Source organism: Urocitellus parryii, chromosome 8, assembly GCF_045843805.1.
Source record: "Urocitellus parryii isolate mUroPar1 chromosome 8, mUroPar1.hap1, whole genome shotgun sequence".
In the NCBI taxonomy this organism is placed as follows: domain Eukaryota; kingdom Metazoa; phylum Chordata; class Mammalia; order Rodentia; family Sciuridae; genus Urocitellus; species Urocitellus parryii.
This window is the reverse complement of record NC_135538.1, coordinates 78953933-78975735: the sequence shown is the minus strand read 5'-3', so window position 1 is coordinate 78975735 and position 21803 is coordinate 78953933. Positions and strand designations below refer to the sequence as shown.

The window sequence follows — 21803 nt, the reverse complement described above, 5'->3', positions numbered from 1 at the left end:
ATTCCTTTGGAAATAGCAATGTTTCTTCAAAATGAAAGTCTTACATAAAGCCTAGGCAAGGTCTGGTAACACTTGCTGTTCTGATGAAGATAAAACCACAGAACGATGAGGCTTTATGTTTTGTCATGCACTGGATATTCCAACTCTCCTCAAAATCTAGAAAAAAATGGCCTATCTACTGACACAAAAATTTCATGAAACAACTTTGGATACAGGGCCATGAGTCCCACAAATTTGATAGAGAAAATAAAACAGATTCTAGTAGATTTTCCCCAAATTCAGTAAAACTTGGTTTCTGGATGGTTAAGTTTTAAAAAACTTTATTTTCAATAAATAATGAGTTGTTCAATTAAGTTTCAGAACAACTTGGTAGAGTTCTTTTTGCTACAGCTTATTTGGCAGACACTCTACTATATAAATAATGTACATTTTCAAGTCAACTACAAATATTGTTAAAAAACAGGGCGAGATGACTAAAGGTGACAGTTATGTGAAATGTTAAATAAAAATATACGCTACAGGATGTAACAATAAATGACAAAGAACAGAAGACTGCATACATTTAGAAATAGCTTTCTTTTGCTCACTCAGATGATCTTAAAATTGAAATGTAGGTCTGCTAAGAGAAGCTTCAATCTTTAGATCAATCAAAGATTACTATTGTGACATGAAAACAAAGTAATTATGTGGTTTTTAACTTAAAACATCTTAGAAAATTTGATGTTTCTTGAAAGCCTACTGTTATCTTGCAGAGTCCACAAAGAATTCTAAATCTCTCTTGCTATTATCAAATATTTTATAAGTCAGAGATCTCATCAATTACTGTTATTAGAAGAAAGTAAAAAACATCGTGCATATCAACATGCATATAACTTAATTTTTGTACTCAAGCTAAGAAGCAGTTTATTCTCAGGTAGCACTAAAAACTGCTTATAATTTAAATTTAGTTCAACTTTTTAAGAAGAGGTCATTCTTTTCTTTCTTAGCAATCTATCATCACCCTATTCATTGCCCTCACAAATTAATGTCCATCTATACCAAAAATGACTTATGCTCTATCAATTTAACAACCATCACTAGCTCTGATCCTACTGTTACAAAGCTAGGAAGCCAAGTACCATTGTGGTAAAGAATCTAATAAGCATGCTAACTCATAAATTCCCTATTTATTTGGGAGGCTAAGCCTAACCAGCAATCCTTTTCCCTAACTGGTTTCTACTCAATAGTGTTTCCTATTGTGAGGCTTTATCACTCACTTTTAAAACCCATTCCCATCACTAACCAGGACTCACCAGATGAAATATTTTACATTGTAAAAATAGAATGTTACTTATGAATCTAATTAACAGTCCAAATAAAGTACATTTTTATACATCTCACCTTCATCTTACTCATCTATCCATCCTCCTTGAAAACTACTGCATATCAATAATCTCCTCTTATATCTTCAAGTTTATTCAAGTTCCTTCTCCTTAACCTACACAATTTCTTCACAACTTATCTTCCTCTAAATTACCATACTCTGACTCTCCTTACCATTACTACAAAAAAAAAATATTGAAGAGATTATGATTCTTAAACACAACCTATGTTCTTTTAAAAAAATAATTTTAAATTCCAAACTTACAAAAGTTTCAAGTATCATATAAATGCCTCCCATCATCTAGGAATCAACTCTTAACAATTCACTCACTGCATTTGCTTCCATCACCACCTCCTTCTGTCCCATCTCAATGTAGCACACACACTACCATTAGTCTTTTTCTAAATCAATTAAGAGCAAGACTGTAGATTAGATGACCATCACCTTTAAATATCCCGGTATATATTTCTTTAAAGCAAAGACAATTGCCTACTAAGTTAGGAAACCACTATTAGATAACACTATCATTCAATCCACAGAGCCCATTCAAATTTTGCCTGTCAACTTTCCAGATAATATTTTTTTTTCCTTTTGGGACATGACTCCATACAGCAACATGTTACATTTAACTGTTCTGACTCTTCACACTTCTTGAATCTGGAACACTTTCTCATTCATGTCCTTACTAGTCTACAAAGAATATAGAAGTATGACTAAGGATGGGGCTCGATAGTTGACAGAGTGCTTGTCTAGCATGCATGAAGTTCTGGGTTTAATTCCCAGTATCCTCTCTACCCCCCGTCTCACACCAAGAATACAGAATTTACAGTCTGTATAAAAGACCCAGAATCTGGATCTATACAATGTTTTTTCATGACCAGATCCAGCTTATACTGTCTTTGCACAAATGCCATAGGTAAGACATTGTATTTTTCTCAGTGCACCACATCAGAGAAAGTGAAGTTTATTTCCAAACTTTCTCCCATTTTTCTCCCCTTCAATTTTTCCTTTTAACTAATTGATATCTTGTGGGAAAACATGCCACTGCAAGACTTTTTTACCAATCTTATACCTGCTAATAAAGGAATCAGCTAGATGAATATTTTGAAGAAGATAATCCCAAGCAAAGGGAATAACTAGCAGAAAAGCTTTAGCCAATAACAGATTTTGCAAGTTTGAAGTATGGAGCAGAGACGGGATGAACAGTGTAAATGTAAATGAAGTACAACAGAGGGAAAAACTTGTCTTATAGATGTCTTTATGTTTATTCATTTTATTGTTGTTTGCCTACCATATGCACCAGATATTCTACAAGACACTACAGATCTAAACACAGTATCTTGTACCTTCTATCAAGGTTCTTATCACATGATATTAACACTTTCTGTTTAACATTTGTGAACTCTTCAAGGACAGAGAATAAGTCTTTCAATTCTGTAATTCCAATGCCTGGAAGAGTTAGTGGCCCAAGAACAACTCCTAAGTTCACTAAAAGAGTACATGAACTCATATTGTCCACTATAAATTCATTATCTTGATGGAAAAATTTTATGCTCCTTCACCTTAATCTAAATGGGAAAAAGATCCCTTTTAAAAAAGGGGGCGGGAAACCTCTGCCTTTTATATTGTACTCAGCAAACTTTTATATTATTCCCTTAGTCCTAAGAATTCATTAACTTTGGTCTTTGGTAAACATAATTGGGTGCAATGATTCTGAAACTAAGTAAAATTTAAAAGGTTAAGAGAGAATTAGGGAGTAAAGTATGAGATTATAATTATGTTATCTCCCTCCTTAGGTTTTTCTCATTATTTTCTGGGAAAACATTCATTTTTATTAAAATATTAATAATTTTAATATTAGCACAAAATGATGATAAATTTTTTAATATATAATTTCACTTATCAATTACAATGATTCCTGTTAAGCCTTATGCAGCACCTACAAATAAAGGCTTAATTGGGTGAAAAATAAATAAAATTTACTTAAATCTTTTTTTTTTTTTTTTTTTAGAGACAGAGAGGGAGGGAGGAGAGAAAACATTTTTAATATTTATTTTTTAGTTTTCGGTGGACACAACATCTTTGTTTGTATGTGGTGCTGAGGATCGAACCCGGGCCGCACGCATGCCAGGCGAGCGCGCTACCGCTTGAGCCACATCCCCAGCCCCAAATTTACTTAAATCTATCCATAAAATTAACAGCAGCAATAGGTAAGATTTAATGACTGCTTTCTATATATCTTAATCAGCACTAATTATATGCATAATATATTTCATGTACATCCACAAAAATTCTGATAAGTTGGCACTATTATTATCTACTCCCCTCTAAGAGAAAAATAGAGATTAAAGGGGTAAACTGCCAAAGTGTCACTACTAAAAATTAAGTGACTAAGAGTCCTCCAATGCCAAATCTGATGCTCTTAATCATAGTATTATACTGTTTCTAGTTGTGACTATTCAGAAGACTCAAGAGAATTAATCCCTTCAAAGACGCTTCCAAATACATCTATACAGGTAACTTAGAAATAAATCTGCAAAGTCTTAAAGTACTAAAGACTTCAAAAGGAAATACTAGTTAGTCCATTACTGAATTGTTATTTCAATAAATAATAATAGTGTTCTCTCACATGAATCTTTCACTGATTAATCAAGATCCATTATTCTAAAGCTTTATACTACTAGTTTTTAAGATTTTTCAGAGCACTAAGCTCTATCTCATGTGCTTCTAATTGAATGAGAACACCCAGTATCCATTCCATTTTATGAGAAAATATAAACAATGAGCACATATCTAATCTACTGCCATTTATAGTGATAATTATAAAAATGGGAAGAAAGTTTTTAAGTAATGTTTAAAGTATTGTTTTAGAACCTATAACTGCAAATTACTAGTAAAAAATTCTAAATGAGATTTATGATTTTGGCACAATCAGCAAATAATATCACACTCTTAAAATAAAAAATTTTTTCAGAATCTTGGTAAAACCATATAGAACAGTACAGTGGCTAAACACATTGGCAAATGCCTGTAATCCCAGCAGCTTAGAAAGCTGAAGCCCTAAGTAATTCAGTGAGACCCTGTCTCTAAATAAAATATTTTAAAAGGACTGGGGATTGGCTCAGTGGTTAAGCACTCCTGGATTCAATCCTCAGTATCAAGAAAAGTACAGTGTTTGTTACTTATTTTTCTTCCCTTTATTTATGTGCCTTCAACTAAAGAAAGCAACCAGAAAGCAGCTTCCTCTTCACATATTATTCCTGTTTCCCAAATTCAAAGTAGGAATTAAATATCAAGAAAAGGATTGCAAATTTCTGTACAGGGCCAGATAATAAACAGTTTAGGCTTTGCATGCCATACAGTCTCTGTCACAACTACTTAACTCTGCTATGGTAGTGCAAAAGCACCCCCTTCTCAATACATAATGAGCTGAGTGTGCATATATCAATAAAACTTTATTGTAAGAGGTGATGGGCTAGAATGACCCACAGAGGGTAGTTTGTTAAACCCTGATTCAAACTGCTCTTCCAACTATGTACCTATCATCCTACTACTGACTCATAAGATAGTAACAAGCACATTATTTCATTGCATTTTCCTTCCCAAAATTCTGGAGATTATGTATCAGATTCATCTCAAAACACAATGCTTCATGAAGTAGGATAAATGCTTGGAATCCCTTTTATTTTTCTACCAGGGATTGAACCCAGATACAGTTAACCACTGAGCAACATCCCCAGCCTTTTAAAAAATTATTTTCAATTTTGAGACAGGGTCTTGCTAAGTTGCTTAGGAGCTTGCTAAGTTGTTGAGGCTGATTTTGAACTTCCAATGCTCCTGCCTCAGCCTCCCCAGTTGCTGGTTTTACAGGCATGCACCACTGTGCATGGCTCTAACATAAAGAATTCCTACAAGGTATGCCACCAACATCAAAACTGAAGAAGTTGAACAGCGGCTGTGGCTCAGTAATTAATAGAGAAACTTGCCTTGCACTGTGAGGCACTGGATTCAATCCTCAGCATCACATAAAAATTAATAAATAAAATAAAAGGTATTGTGTCCATCTACAACTAAAAATATAAAAAAAACTGAAGAAGTTATGTATTTTTTATAACTCATAAGATAGTAACAAGCACATAACTGCAGTCACATAACTTTAATAGTCACTAAAATAAAGTGGAAACAATATAATGCTTCTTTCTCATGATTACTGCTTTTGAAAGAATTCAACTTGAATGACTTATTTTCATTTACTATGAGAACAAATTACTGTATCAAGAAGAATACAGAGATACCTACTCTCTACTCTGAAAAAAAAACTTGTCAGAAAGTTTAGAAAATTTCACTTTTGTTTCAGAGAACAATGGGGAAGTGAAAGTGAATAGGGAAAATATTGATGGAGAAAGTGATCTACAAATACCTAATGGACTAAAGTCAACAATAAAGATGTGAAAAAATTTTCCCTCATCCTGTTGTTTAGCTGTTTTACTGAAACACACTGTGTGTACAGATAGAAGAGAAAAAGTAGGTATATATATTCAGTTTACAAGCAAATTATCATGACTAAAAAGTTTACAGCTGCTCTCTTCAAAGACAGAAATGGGAATTACCATTTTACCTTATATTTCCCATTTTCTTATTTCAAAGGCAATTAAGGACTTTGTGAATGAATGAATGCATATTTTCAGCCCACAGGGTAGTGTTTAATAATAAGTATAACCACAGTAGTGGTTAATAGTAAGTATTACCTTTAATGGATTTAATAGTTAAGGCATCTGAAAATAAATTAATATATTCAAAAGTAATTTTCTCACTTAAAGCTATAGAACTTTACTTTTGTACATTCAACGAGTTAAAAGAGAGGGCTGGGTTTGGCTCAGTGATAAAGTACGTGCCTAGCATGTGGGTCTCTAGCACCAAGGAATGAGTGAGGGGATTCAAACGAAACAATAACAAATCCAAAGAACTTTTAAAAAAAACATTAGATATTTTTTAAAAATGAGGTGTTAAAGATAAGAAGATCATAAGCAAAGAGTATTAGATATGCTCAGAAATTTTTCTATCACTATTTAAAGGGAATTTTCCCAGACTACCATATGGTTTTCTATGGATAATATAAAATGGTATATTTAATAATCTCCTACAATTTGCTTAACATACTTGGGAAATGCCCTTCGTTTAGAATTAAAATTATTGCATGACATTTTATAAAATGTCAAACTACATATTTGATATAATGTTAAGAGCTACATTTATTCATCATGTGGGCCCATAATATAACTGTGACTGCTACAACATGTCTTTCAGGAAATCTCCAAACTTGAAGTCCAAATTTAAGAAAAGTCTGTATATTGCACATTGAGTTATAGTTTAACTGGATTTACAGTTTCCCATTAGTTGTTATTTTTACATTCACCTATAAGCAATGTTTGGGGTTTTTTTGTTTTGTTTTTTAATGTTTTTAGTACCAGGAATTCAACCTAGGAGTACTTAACCATTGAGCCACATTCTCATATCTTTTTATCTATTTTTTTATTTTGAGATAGGGTCTTACTAAGGTTGCTGAGGCTGGCCTTGAATCTTCAATCCTTCTATCTCAACCTTCCAAGCTGCTGGGATTATGGGCATGCACCACCACGCCTGGTATAAGCAACATTTCTTAAATACCATATATGAGTAAAAATAATATTTTAAAAATTACTTACAGTAAATATACGTCTGCCAGTACGGTCAAAAGTTACACAGTACACAGATGACAAGTGTCCAAGAATTCGTTTATGCATCTTCATGTGCTGATATACTGCAGTTGGAACAAGTCGCTCAAGTCTATATTTCCCATTCAGCTTCCTTGAAAACAGTGTATCCGCTACCAAGAAAACAGAGAGAAATTAATATAAAACAGAATTAAATTTTCTTATATTATCAAGTTTTAAGAGTTCACGTATTTCAATTTGCATGTTTGCAAAAATAAAATGCTTTCTAATATATGTGGCTCCTGATTAAGAGTCTCAAAAATAGTCAATAAAAACAAATTATTTCACCTGAAATAAGTTTAGCCAGGCATCTTCTCATTTTGTAAATTAGCAAACAATTAAATGGCCTCTCCAAAGTCACACACTAAGGTATGAGGTAAGATTAAAACCCAGACTTCTTTACTTTTTCTAGAGCTCTTTAAGAACAAAAAGCAGTGTTATATTATTTCTTTAGAAAGATCCCCAAGATATAGTTTTTCTTATAAAAGCAGTTAACACTGTAAATTAGAGATTTTTTTTTTTTTTTGGATCAACCAACATTTGAACATTCTAAATATGCCACACAGAATATTTAAGAAAACTCTGAAACAAGACACAAATAAATCATTTGCATTATTAAAAAATAATAATTAAATTAGGGACTTGTTAAACACTTGTATGATGATTCTTTTTTTGGAATACATTGGCTCATTTATTCTAATGAATAAATTAGAATTTATTCATTCTAACCATCTTTCAAGATCTGACTGAATGAAGCTCATTTTCCTCCTCAAAGCTATATATGTTGACTCTAGCCCAAAATGATCTCTTTTATCTAAATTACTAATGTACTTATTTGTTATAATGTTAACTTATGGACAAAGAAGGTGCTCAATAAATATGTGTTGACAGATCTGCAGCCACATCAACAACCTATAGATTATCTTTTAATAGAAGGTATCGTGCCTGACATACCACCTACACTGAATATTTAGCACTATATTTTCTCACTTGAATTTGGTCCCAAAGAAAAATATATACACAAAATGCTACTTAACCTAGATTTAGACCTAACAATTGTGCCCTAAAAGCTGATGAAACATAAATATCTCAGGTGTATTAAAAAGAGTCTCAGCACCCTGGCCCCCGCCATATCCAGTACATTTTTGACTCACACTGCATTTGCAAGCCAAAAGAGGAAAAAAAAAAAAAATCTTGGGACCTAGTAAAGAGAGATGAAGATGGATGCTAAATATTACATTCTAAAGCAAGAATATCTCAAAGAAATAAACTTATATCATGCTTAAATGTTCTTTAGCTAAAGCAATCACTTTATATTTGAAGAGTATTTCTCTTTCTGTTAGCATATAAATTCTATATAACAATCTATTCTAACAACTGGGAATGTCTAAGACAAGGTTTGACAGTTGCTAACTGGCATGTTTATGGTTAAGCTGGTTATACAGAGATTTAGAAAGTTAATTTACAAAGACTTAGAAAGTTTCCATCACAGTTTGGCCTCTGACACATTTTCCTTTTGCACAGAAATGAATTGGTAAAATACATCCTCCAATACTTGGACTCCAAACTGATTTCATGTAAGAATCACATAATACCACAGACATCAATTGTTCTGCCTTAAGAAAACTCAAATCATCTTATTCAAATACCAAGAACTACTGACATCTCACACTCACCTGTCTGTTCTGTAAGAAAATAAGTGATGACATACCATACAAACATTGATCATGTTTCAAGATGTGGTTTAATTCTTTCTATTAAAAACTTATAAAATTCTCAAAATGTCAAATTTTATGAAAATATTTAGCATGATTCTGAAGGTATGAAAATGCTGGAGATAATTAAAACTACCATTTTGCAATGATCAGGCACTAGTATGCATATTAAAATTTTATATAAATAATCTAAAAATCAGAGCTAACAAAGTATTGTCTAGGTTAAAAAAAAAAAAACCCCACTTCCTTTACACGTAAGAAAATGTTACTACTGTCCTAAACTTTTTTACTAAATATTTGAGCTGAGGTAAAATTAACTATTTCTATTTTGGGAGTCAATTGAAAAAAGAATATCCCTTTCAAAAAAATCACTTTACAGTTAAGTGTTCAAGTAAAACCTTCCAGAAACCCATTAAAAGTGAAACAGACCAGCTGCTGTGGAACACACCAGTAATCCCTATGTTGTAGAAGGCTTGGGCAGGAGGATTACTAGTTCAAAACCAGCTTCAACACTGAGACCCTGTCTCAAAAATACACACACACACACATACACACACACACAAAGAGCTGGGATGTGGCTCATGTGGCTCAGTGCCTAAGCACTCCTGGGTTCAATCTGCAATACCAAACAAATAAGTGCAACATAATTTAAACTATATTGTACACTACCCTTCATAATGCTTAGTTAACCAGTTAACTATTGAGCTACTTAGTAGCTACACTATGAACATGTCCTAAAGACTATAACTAGCAGAGTCCTTGCATTAAACCACTTTACAAACTTGTGCAACAGCACTAAAATATATGCCAGACAGACAGAATAATATGTAAAAGTTCCAAGGTAATTAGTTGGTGGTTCAAACTATAACTATTGGTGTTAGATAAGAAGAAATGTTATGTATTGTTCAGTACCTGAAGTACAACTGAATAATGCTAAATTTGAGGAAGACCTGACCAAACCAAATAAGTAAATAATTTTTACAAAGGTATGTATACCAATGTCAATCTTCCCTACTTAGATCTTAACTACTTTAATAATGAACTAAAATTCTCTTGTATTTCTCACAACTGAGTAAAGAACCTTTCAAAAAAAAGTATATAAATGAATCTTAATTAAGATACACAAAATAGTTCAATTTAATTTATAGCTGCATGGCACAAAAGCAAATGGTGATTATTCACTTTCTAATAAAAGTGTAACAATTGGATTTTTGAGTAAAAAAAAGTCTCAGATTATAGAAATTCTTTAAATTTTATTGAAATAGAATGTTAATTTTTAAAATGAGCACGATTAAAGAGGACACAAAGAATTAAGTTCTTTACATGACTTTATTTACAGTTTTAAACTTAAATTGAGTAGCACATGACTTTGCTTTAAAAGTACATATACTGGGGTGGCTCAGAGGTAGAGCGCTCGCCTAGCATGCGTGAGGCACTGGGTTTGATCCTCAGCACCACATAAAAATAAAGATATTGTGTCCATATAACTAAAAAATAAATATTAAAAAAGAAGTACATATACTGAGGCTGGGGTGGTGACTCAGCGGTAGAACACTCGCCTCACAGATGTGAGGTGCTAGACTCAATCCTCAACACCACATAAAAATAGATACATAAAGTGTATAAGTTGCAGAATCATATTGTTCATGTAGTCACATATACACATAAAGTAATAATATCTGTTTCATTCTGTATCTTTCCAATCCCTACATCTTCTCTTCTCCCCTCCCCTCCCATCACTTTCCTCTACCCAATCTAAGGTAACACTATTCTTCCCTAGTATCCCCCCACCTTATTGTGAACTAACATCCACATATTAGAACATCCGGCCTTTGGTTTTGTGGGATTGGCTTATTTTGCTTAGCATAAACATTCTCCAACTCCCAACCATTTATTGGCAAATGCCATAATTTCACTCTTCTTTAAGGCTGAGCAATCTTCCATTGAGTATATACACCACATTTTCCTTATCAATTCAACCATTGAGGGACACCTAGGTTGGTTCAATAATCTAGCTATTGTGAATTGAGCTGCTATGAACATTCATGTGGCTATGTTACTATAGTATGCCGATCTTAAGTCCTTTGGGTATAAACCAAGTGTGGGATAGCTGGGTAAAATGGTGGTTCCATTCCCAGTTTTCTGAGGAATTTCCATACTGCTTTCCATACTGGTTGCACCAATTTGCAGTCCCACCAGCAATGTGCGAGTATACCCTTTTGACCACACCCTCACCAACATTTATTGTTGCCTATATTCTTGATAATTGCCATTCTGACAGGTGTGAGATGAAATATTAAAGTAGTTTTGATTTGCATTTCTCTAATTGCTAGAAATGTTGAATACTTTTTCATATATTTGTTGATCAATTGTATTTCTTCTTCTATGAAGTGTCTGTTCAGTTCCTTGGAAATATTCTTAAAGCTTGCCAAAGCACCTCTAAATCCTTTTCACTTGGCAAATTCTTTCTTATCCTCAAGTGTCAGAAAGATACCTCCTGCAATAAGACTGTGATGAATTTCAAATGCATCCTAACTTGGTGCCTTCTAACATCACTTCTCTCAAAAATGCAGTGTTCTTCATTTCATTTCATTCAGAATAAGAGCAAATGTCCTTATCCATTAACTTAATCTGACCCTGCACCAACTTATCTCCTATTACTCTCTGACCTCCTCCACTACTTCTCCCCATGGTCTGCCCTATCCATTCTAACCTCCCCCATTCTTCCAACACATCAGACAAGCTACTAACTTAGAAACTGGCTTTTTGCCTCAGTCTACAATGCCAACCACTTTTAAGTCTTCTCTCAGATGTTTATTACTTTCTCAATTAAACCTAAACTCAGCCCACTGGAAATTGCAGCCTACTCCCTAACACCTTCCTTGACCCACCTTTCTGTAGTTCTGTATTTGTTTTTTATCATTAGTCACCTGATACTATAAGTTTATTTGCTTATTATGTACCTTTCTTGTTTCCAACCTCCTCCCACTACAACATAACAAACTGCACATGGGCAGTATTTTCTTGTTTTGTTTTCTATTTCAACTAGAATAAGAGATGAAAATTATGGCTGCTGTTTAATAGATGATCCATGTATATCAGGCAAATTGATAAATTACATAGTACTAAAACAATTAGGTTTAGGAATAAAACAAAAACGGAGGATTTCTTTATCTGATAGAGACATTTTGGAGTTTTTACTCTAACTAGTGTTTCATTTTAACTGCTACATATATATAAACTTGCAAAGGAGGGCAGAATACATGTTATGGTTTGGATGTGAGGTGTCCCCCAAAGGTCACATATAGACAATGCCAGAAGATTCAGAGGAGATATAATTGGGTTATAAGAGTCTTAACCCAATCATTGAACTAATCCCCTTCAGTGGTAAATGAAGTGGTAGGATATGGGTGGTGTTGGTGGGACTCGGGGCATGGCTATTGGGTATATATTTTGTATCTGGAGAATAGATCGATCTCTCTCTCCCTGTCTCTCTCTCTCTCTGCTTTCTGATCATGATGTGAGCTGCTTCCCTCCACTACACTCTCTTGCAATGGCATGTTCAGCCTCACCTGGAGAATAGAGGAATGGAGCCAATTGTTTCAAAAGCTGACTAAAACATAAAACAACACATTTACTCAATTTTCTGAAAACAGATCAGAAAATGAAATAAAAATTTCAGAAATCACTGTTATTCATTGGAATTATCAGGCCATTTAAAGTCTAAAGTAAAAAAGGAACGAAATAGTGAAAAATGTCATTTGTAGGAAATCATTCAGAGCAATCTTTAAATGAAGTCTATATATACAACTCTATATACTCACTAGAGATAAACAAGAGACCCGCAATTTCTTAAACATAATTAGCTATAATGATAAGTACATCCAGACAGTGGCTTCTTATCTATTTCTTCTCTAGGTAGTAAGATGATAAATCAAACTCCCCCAAGTCACTTATTAATCCACATCTAGTGGTTTTTAAGAATTGATTTATTTCTCTAATCATAATACTAATTCATACTCAATTTAGAAAATAACAGCATAAATGAAAGAATCCTTAATTCTACTACCCAAAACAATCACTTCATAAATTTTAAAAACTGTTTCCTCATGAACAGCATCTTAATAGCTATGCCATATTCCTTAATGAGAAAGAGGTTTTAAGTTTGAAAGATTTTTGTTATAATCTGACACTGTGGAGACTTTATGCAAGTTACTCTTCTAAACCTCAATTTCTCCAGTTATATTACTAGGGAAACATTTCCATTTTCCACAATACACTTGGCTTTCATATTCTGTTGTTATCTGACATCCCACAGTTTTACACAGTCATTTTAATCGATATTTTTCCTTTCCTTTGATTTCTACTTTAGTTTTAATATGAAAAGTCTTGCTACTAGAAAACAGTACAATAAATAGCCACTTAATGTTTTTTGTGGCTTAAAGTTCTCATTTAACTTTTTAAAACTTGTTTTAGTTGTAGATGGATACAATACCTTCATTTTATTTATTTATATGTAGTGCTGAGGCAAGTGCTTGACCACTGACCTACAATCCCACCCCCTCATTTAATTTTTTAATACATCTGCAATTTTAGTACACACTACTGAGTCTCTAAGGGTATTTTTCCTCCCCCCAAATAATGGATCATTTGGTTCCTACCTTCCCATTTACTAATCCTATTTTCTGTTATATTGTGATTACATATATATATATATATATATGTGTGTGTGTGTGTGTGTATGTGTATGTGTCTATGTTTATACATACGTATATATATATATATATATATGTACACATATACACAATATATAATATTTATACACACCCACACACATACATGCACACACACTAGGCCAATGACATGCCTTAAATATTCCACTACCAAAATTTCAATTTTATACTTATATAATGTTTTAATATCTGGGTATTCCTCTTCATTATGATTCCATTTAAAAACATCTATTCTCAGGGCTGGGGTTGTAGGTCAGTGATAGAAAACTTGCCTCGCACATGTGGGGTCCTTGATTCAATCCTCAGCACCACATAAAAATACATAAATAAAGGTATTGTATCCATCTACAACTAAAAATATTTTTTAAAAAACCATCTTATTCTTGATTATTTATTAATTAATTTTGCAGATAAGTGCAAGTTTTTTAAAAAACTTGTTGGAAATTTAAGTCTAAAATCATTTGTTGGCAAAGAACTGCCTTTTTTTGAAATATGTATTTTTTATTTTTTAGTTGTAGATGGACACAATACCTTTATTTTATATATTTATTTTTATGTGGTGCTAAGGATCAAACCCAGTACCTCACTCATGCTAGGCAAGCACTCTACCACTGAGTCACAACTCCAGCCACAGAACTGACATTTTTTTTAAGTCCAGGAACATGGTCATGCTTTCTTTCTATAGGCTGGGTCCAAGTTTTCAATGCAGATGATTTTACAAAAAAATTAACATAATCAAAGCTGCCCTAGTTTCTCTAACTACAAATATGTACTATTGAAACAAGTTCATAAAAAAGGAAAGAAGTTACTATAAAAGAGCATCTATAATAACCTTAGCAATTACCTTTTTGAGGATTCTAGAAAAGTACATGATAAAAATAAGTACTAATGCAGAAATACCTTCATCAAAATATGCAGACTTTTCCTCCTTTTGCATGTACTGTAAAGCACACAAAACCAAAATAACTTATTCAAGATCAAAATTAAAAGATAATTTGGAAAAATTAAAATCACTATCAAATAACAAAAATGCAGAGTTTACTATTTTGTTATTGTTATTTTGTGACTGTTAAGGACAATAACAAGCTATATAGTAGAATTAGAGGACCCAAGAAGAACTAGTCACTATAACTTCTATCAACTTATGAAAACAGCCTTGACAGTAACCTAATGAATGAATTCAAGAAGCATGTAGCTTTAGATTCCAAAACCTGGAGTAACAATTTTTGTAACAGAAAAATTAGATGAGAAAGCAATACGGAGACAGAATACTTAAAGTCAGAAAGTATCTCAGTACAACTTGGGCATCATTTGATATAGAAAATATGGGTGTTCAAATAAGAAACATCAGGACATTTCACCAGAAGGTTGTTTGAAACAATTTTTATTAAAGTCATTTTTAAAAATATCATTTTGACTAATTTTACTCTATCTGTGCTTCTGGTTAAAGAAAACAATTGGAATAAAGGCTCCCAAGGTTTCTTTGAGTACAATGTAAAAGTAACTATGAAATTATGATGTTTAATATATAAACACAGAAAATATTCCTCAATTTAAATACACAAGAGTAAATTCTGGATAATCAGTACCTAGGCTTCATTTTAATTTCCACAATCTGCATTAATAAAGATTTTCTAAATAAGACTAATAATACATTAGTATAAGACAAAGAAATTGATAAAACTAAACTTGAATGAACTTCAAAAATAGTAATTAAAAACAAGAGTACATAAAAAAGAGTACATGAAAATAAATTACAAACTGAATTTATTTCCCATACATGCCATGTCCAAATTTATGTGGTAATTAATTTCCCAGAGAAATAATGCTATATTCATGACCAGACACTCAGACAAATTTTTATAGAAATGACCTTCCAATTTCATTGCAAGGTCATAAGTGTTGATGGTTTCAGAATTTCTATCAGATAAATGTACTATAAAGGCATAAAATTACATGAAATGTTATTTGCTTTAAAGAACCACAAAAGTATTCTAATGAAAAGGAGATATGAATATGGAAGTCACACACAGAAACATAAAATAACCAAGCAACAACAACAAAACATAGCTAATAATAAATCTCTAACACAGAAGTTATGCCAAAAGCCAGGTATCAAATACCTTGAGAAAATGTCTATGAATAAAGAAAAAAACTGATATGGAGCTTACTAAGAGGTTCTCACTGAGATTTCAAGAATGTGATGATAGAAAGTCTAATTAGATGCTATAAAGAGGGTCAGTAAATGTCAAAATACAATACAAAATACAATGCAGAGTGGAAAAAGATATGTTGAACATAAGGAATTCTTGTATGCAACTGATTTGCAAAATAATGGCTAATATTTTCTGAATGCTGTATTACACACCAGACATTATTCAAACCACTTTTATCTATATTCTCATTTAATCCTCAACCAACCTTGGAGATAAGGACTATTATCCCTAATATGGGACTATGCTTACCAATAACTATTACAGTGTGGCAATACACAAATATTAGGGGGAAAGATTGAAAGGGAACATTCCAAAGTATTAATAGAAGATAACCAGTGAGAACAATTTTGGAGCTCTTCTGTTTTCTAAGCTTTCTTCATTGGACATGTATTCATTCTAATTCATTATTAAATAAAATACAGATCAATCTACTTCAAGGAATTTTAAAAGGCAGTAAAGAAAAATCTAAAATGTCTAAAGAGATTAACTTAAATTTAAAGACTAATAAAAACAGACCTAGGGATAATGATGTGAAAATTAAACAATATTTTTAAAAAATTAAAAACTGCACAAAATGTAAATATGTATTATACTATAAAAATGACCAGGGGGATAGTAGACAATAGGACAGACAGCAGAATACATCAGACACTAGAAAGGCAATATGTCAATCAATGGAAGGGTAACTGATGTGATACAGCAATTTGTATACGGGGTAAAAGCGGGAGTTCATAATCCACTTGAATCAAACCGTGTAATATGATGTATTAAGAACTATGTAATGTTATGAACGACCAATAAAAAAAAAAAAAAAAAGAATTAAGGTTCAGATGCCGCCTGCCTAGCACTACAGGTCATAACTCCTATTCAACATCTGGCAAGTTTGTGAGTTGTTGACATTTATTAGATAACACAGCACTGTGTCTGAAATTTAATAGGTGTTCAAACAATGTTTGCTGGATGGATGGATGGATGGATGAATAGATGGATGATGGATGTATAGATGATGGAAAGAAGGACAAACTAGGTACTGGAGAGCCCAAGAAAGGAAATATCACTCATTTCAACAAGAACACAATACTACAGAGGGCCTTTATTTTAAATTATTCCTGAATTTGCCTTTGGACTTAAGACTTTGAGGATGAAGTTATAACTCTGCCATAATTTTTTTTTTTTTTGAAAAAGGGATGAAGACCATTCAACCAAAGAAGCAAGAGGAACTAAAGGGCCCTGAATTCAAACCATTGCTCTAATGTGCAACATCATGTCCATCTTCAGCCCAAGCTGCCCAAGTTCACAATTCTGCCATGGACCTGCTGCTAAATCTTGGTGTTGAATGTATTGGTAAATATCTGTATCACTATCTAACAAATATTTATTCCTTTACTATTTTGATAAAAGTGTGCCACATCATTGGTCTCCTCTATAATTCTAAGTATTTTACTTTATGCATATTAAAATGTTATGTTAAAAAAAAAAATAAAAAATAAAAATAAAAATGACCATCGCCAATTTGACACTGGCTTGAAAAACGAGATGCTTTAAAGAAAGAATTCACATTTTGATTAGAAAGCCATAAGATAATCAATTTTGTTTTAAAGTTTTGTTGTACCTCTAGGTTTAATCCCTAGTACCATGCACACACTAAAACTCTCTCCTGTCGGGACCCCTTGCCCGCAAGGAAGACGCAACTCAGGAATCTTCTTTCAGCAGTTTATTCAGGCCTTTACTTATGTGTCTCTGGAAGCTTCTCTATCTAACCCGCACCCCTCAGCCTAATAAAGCATACCTAGCCCCAATGCAAAGCCGCCACGTGGATCTTTCTCATAGGGTGTTTTACAGCTACGTGCCAACTCTCCCAAAATAAGGAGTTGTTATCACAGGCGACGGCGCTTATCAGCGCCATCTTGTAATGGCGACCACGGTCCGCTGACACGGCTCACCACACTCCCTTTGAGGTTTTTTTGGTTTTGTTACTGAAGTACTGGGAACTGAATACAGGGCCTAATAAATGCTAGGCAAGTAAGCTATCACAAAGCTACTTTTAGCTTAGTGATACTTTGAAGTAAAAAAGAGAAAAATGTTAAAGATAATTTAGGAGGAAACTATATAAGGAACAACATATAATTCACTGTAGAGCCACAATGGAAAGGCTTGCCACAGAAGTTTTGAGGTTACTAATATATATTAGCAGGAAATGACAACCAAATAATAATATTTCAAGAGTCAGAGATAATCTATAAAATAATTCAACACATATTGGTCTATGTCTACGAGTCATCCAGTCTCTTCATCAGCAACTAGCAACTGACCAACAAAGGAACAAGACAAAATAACATCTTCAGTCAAAGTAGGAAGGGAGAGCAACATTAAAAGGATAATCCTCTAATTAGTTTTTGTTCATAAAATGGAGAAACAAGTAATGGGGAATAGAAGAGTAAAGGAAACCCAGGCAACACAATACCCACTAAATGTTTCTCTCTTCTTTATTACACTAAAATAATTGTACACAAAGTAACTACTTTCCAAATAATTCATATTCATATTTTCAGTTTTTTAAAATATTTTTTGTACTTGTATAATAACTTTTATTTATTTTTATGTGGTGCTGAGAATCGAACCCAGGGACTTGCACATGTGAGGCGAGCCCTCTACCGCTGAGCCATAACCCCAGCCCCAATATTTTCAGTTTTAATGTTTACTTGTACCTGTTTCAAAAATATCAGATTTTTAAGATTTAGCAGCTACCATTAAAGATGAATAATGTATAAAAAGGTAAACTGAAATACTATCTAGTAAAATACAGAAAGTAATGATTTCATGATCTCAAGAATTAAACCAAAAATTTCACGAACCAAGTATATAACAAGCACATCAAAAAAGGGCAGACAGGCTGGGCGAAATGGCGCATGCTTGTAATCCCAGCAGCGCAAGACTGGGAATTCAAAGCCAGCCTCAGCAAAAGCAAGGCACTAAGCAACTCAGTGAGATGCTGTCTCTAAATAAATACAAAATAGGGCTGGGGATGTGGCTCAGTGGTTGAGTGTCCCTGAGTTCAATCCCCTCGCACAAAATAAATAAATTAATTAAAAGCAGACATTAAATTACTAGGAATATTATTTATCTTCCCCTTTTATTTCCTAGAAACCAGTCTGTTGCCATCTCAAAATACTACAGTGGTACAATATTTTCAATATTATACCTTTTTTGCAGTTATTTCCTTCAACATTTTTTAAATTTCCTTTTAGTTTGGTGATGCTAAGGACTAAACCCAGGGCCTCATATGTATGTTAAACATAGGCTCTCACTGAGGTAAACCTAACAAACCAAGTTTTTCTTTTAAATAAAAAAGTATTTTAAGTTATGTAGTTTTATGTCAAACATTTTAATCATTCAATGTGGAGTCAACAAATATTTATAGAGCACCTATGAGCCAACTACAGGCTAAAGAGTGCAACTGGGGGACAAAAAAAAAAAAAAAAAACATGGTATTCACCCTCATGAAGATTGCAGTCTATCAGGCAAGAAAGACATGAAACAGACTTACAACAATGATTAAGTACTATCAAATAGAAGATATAGGAAAATCTTGAAATATAAATAAAAGAGTTCTAAACATGTGGGAGGCAGTTTATCAGAAAGTCCAGGCAGATGTCTCTAAAAAGCAGACATTTAAACTAAGATCTGAAAAACAAACAGCCAAAGAATACTGGTAAGAAGGGAGCATGTTCCAGGTTGAAAAACAGCATGTACAATGGATGGACTCAGGTTGGAAACAGAATAGTACTAAAGCACATAAAGAAGTTAAGTGTTTAAGAGACTGAGAAGGTAGGGAAAAAATGTAGATGCCTTCTAAGCTATGTGACACTTTTGACTAAATTCTAGTAATAATATGTTGAAGAGTTTTTGGGAGAAAAGAATAGGATAATATAAGATTGCTTTGGGATAATTAATTGCAGTTTTCTCTCTTGACAACAATGAGAAAGGATCAGAAAGGATATAACTATTAAAAAAAAAAAAGCCAATTCAGTAAAAGAAACCAAAGGGTTGAAAAATTAAATTTCATTTCAGAAAAAAAATTAATTGGTTTGGTTTGATACCAAGATTCTTACAATTCTCTCAAGAAATCAAATCTCTCTTCTTAAATTTAAGGATTTATCTGGCAATATATACTTGAAAGAATATACCATGTTTTATTATTTTTAGAGTTCATATACTGAGGCACAATTCAAAAGACTGCTGTACCCAAATCAATAGGATACAGCTAGTTCAGCATTAACATATAAAGAAATTCACAAAGGAGGCTGGAGTCATAGCTTAGTGGTAGAGTATTTGCAGTAGCATGTGTGAGGCACTGGGTTCAATTTTTTAGCACCACATAAAAATAATAGTCTATTGACAACTAATAAAATATTTAAAAGAAGAAATTCGCAAAAGGAAAAGGGGCTATATAAATGTGATATAAAGTTAAATGTGTAAGATCTAAAGCAAAATAACGAAAGAACTAACTAAAGTAAGTACTCTCTAAGCTTTGGTTTTTCTCATTAATAAAGTAGGGGTACGGTACAGAGTTGCTATGAAAATAAACGGTACAAAAATGTTTTCCAAACTCAATATTTTTATACAAACATTCTATAAGTACTGACCCTCAACAACCAAATCATTAGGTATTATAAAAGTAAATCTACCTGATTACAGTTTCTCTTCTAATCTTAAAGACTTTCATGCTGGACATGGTGGCCCATGCCTATATTCCAGTTACTTGGGAGGCTGAAGCAGGTCAAAGCCAGCCTCAGCAATTGGAGGCCTTAAACAAATCAGTGAGACCCTATCTCAAAATAAAAAAGAAAAAGGGCTGGGGATGTAGCTCAGATGTTGAGTGCCCCCGAGTTCAATTCCTGGTAACAAAAAAAAAAAAAAGAAAGAAAAAAAGAGATTTCTTTTTTCCATTGAAAATCTGTTATTTATTAATGTATTCTATGATTATTAACTATCACTTTATGTCTTTCCAGGTTCTTGGCCCATTTATTGATCGGATTATTTGTTTCTTTGGTGCTTATCTTGTTGAGCTCTTTATACACCCTAGAGATTAGAGCTCTATCTGATGTGTGAGAGGTAAAAATTTGTTCCCAGGATGTAGGCTCCCTATTCACCTCACATATTATCTCTTTTGCTGAGAAAAAAATTTTTTAGTTTGAATCCATCCCATTTGTTGAATCTTGGTTTTAATTCTTGTGCTACAGGAGTCTTATTAAGGAAGTTGGGGCCTTGAGAGATACTATTTTCCCCCTCTGGCTTCCTTAAGGAGCTGAAAATTGTTGCACTATTATATAAATATCTACAACTGATTACAAACTTCCTAGTTTCAAAAAATATCTAGAAAAATGTTCAAATCCTTTAATTCAAAGAATCCCTGAAGTAAGAGACTGTATCAGAATAATTTGTTTCATTTACGAAGATATAAAATTGAACATATGGGCTGGGGATGTGGCTCAAGCGGTAGCGCACTCGTCTGGAGTGCGTGCGGCCCGGGTTCGATCCTCAGCACCACATACAAACAACGATGTTGTGTCTGCCGAGAACTAAAAAATAAATATTAAAAAATAAATAAATAAAAAAAAAATAAAATTGAACATAAAACTTAATCATTCTGGGAAATATACGATGGGGAAGAAATGGCAAGTGTCTCCTAGTTACTACTGAAATTGCTAGCCAGATAAATCACAAGGGATGGAGTGTTCCTCATCATATCTATAATCTAAAAGCAAAGTTGATTTTTATTATTTACCAAAAAAATTAACACACAGTTATAAGAGTAGTAATTTCAACTCACTTAGGGAAACTGTCATTCTTCAAAAGTTTCACCCTTTTGGTCAACCATAATTTGAAAAGAAATCTAAGCAAAATAAAAGCAAAATCTCCTTCATATATTTGGTACTTTGTCATAATAAACATTTACTTTATTTCCCTGAAATAAACTAACCCCCCTCCCAAACAAAAATACAAATACATCTTGGAAGTCT

The 21803-nt window shown here is 32.9% G+C and overlaps 1 protein-coding gene across 1 annotated transcript in view; it reads right to left on the bottom strand.

Annotated features, from left to right (window-relative positions):
• Nucleotides 1–21803, bottom strand: part of Phip (PHIP subunit of CUL4-Ring ligase complex) — a 125077-nt gene that overhangs the window by 78815 nt on the left and 24459 nt on the right. The window contains exon 7 of the mRNA XM_026410453.2: nucleotides 7069–7229. Coding sequence (XP_026266238.1) covers nucleotides 7069–7229 — 161 coding nt within the window. The remainder of the gene's footprint in view (nucleotides 1–7068; nucleotides 7230–21803) is intronic.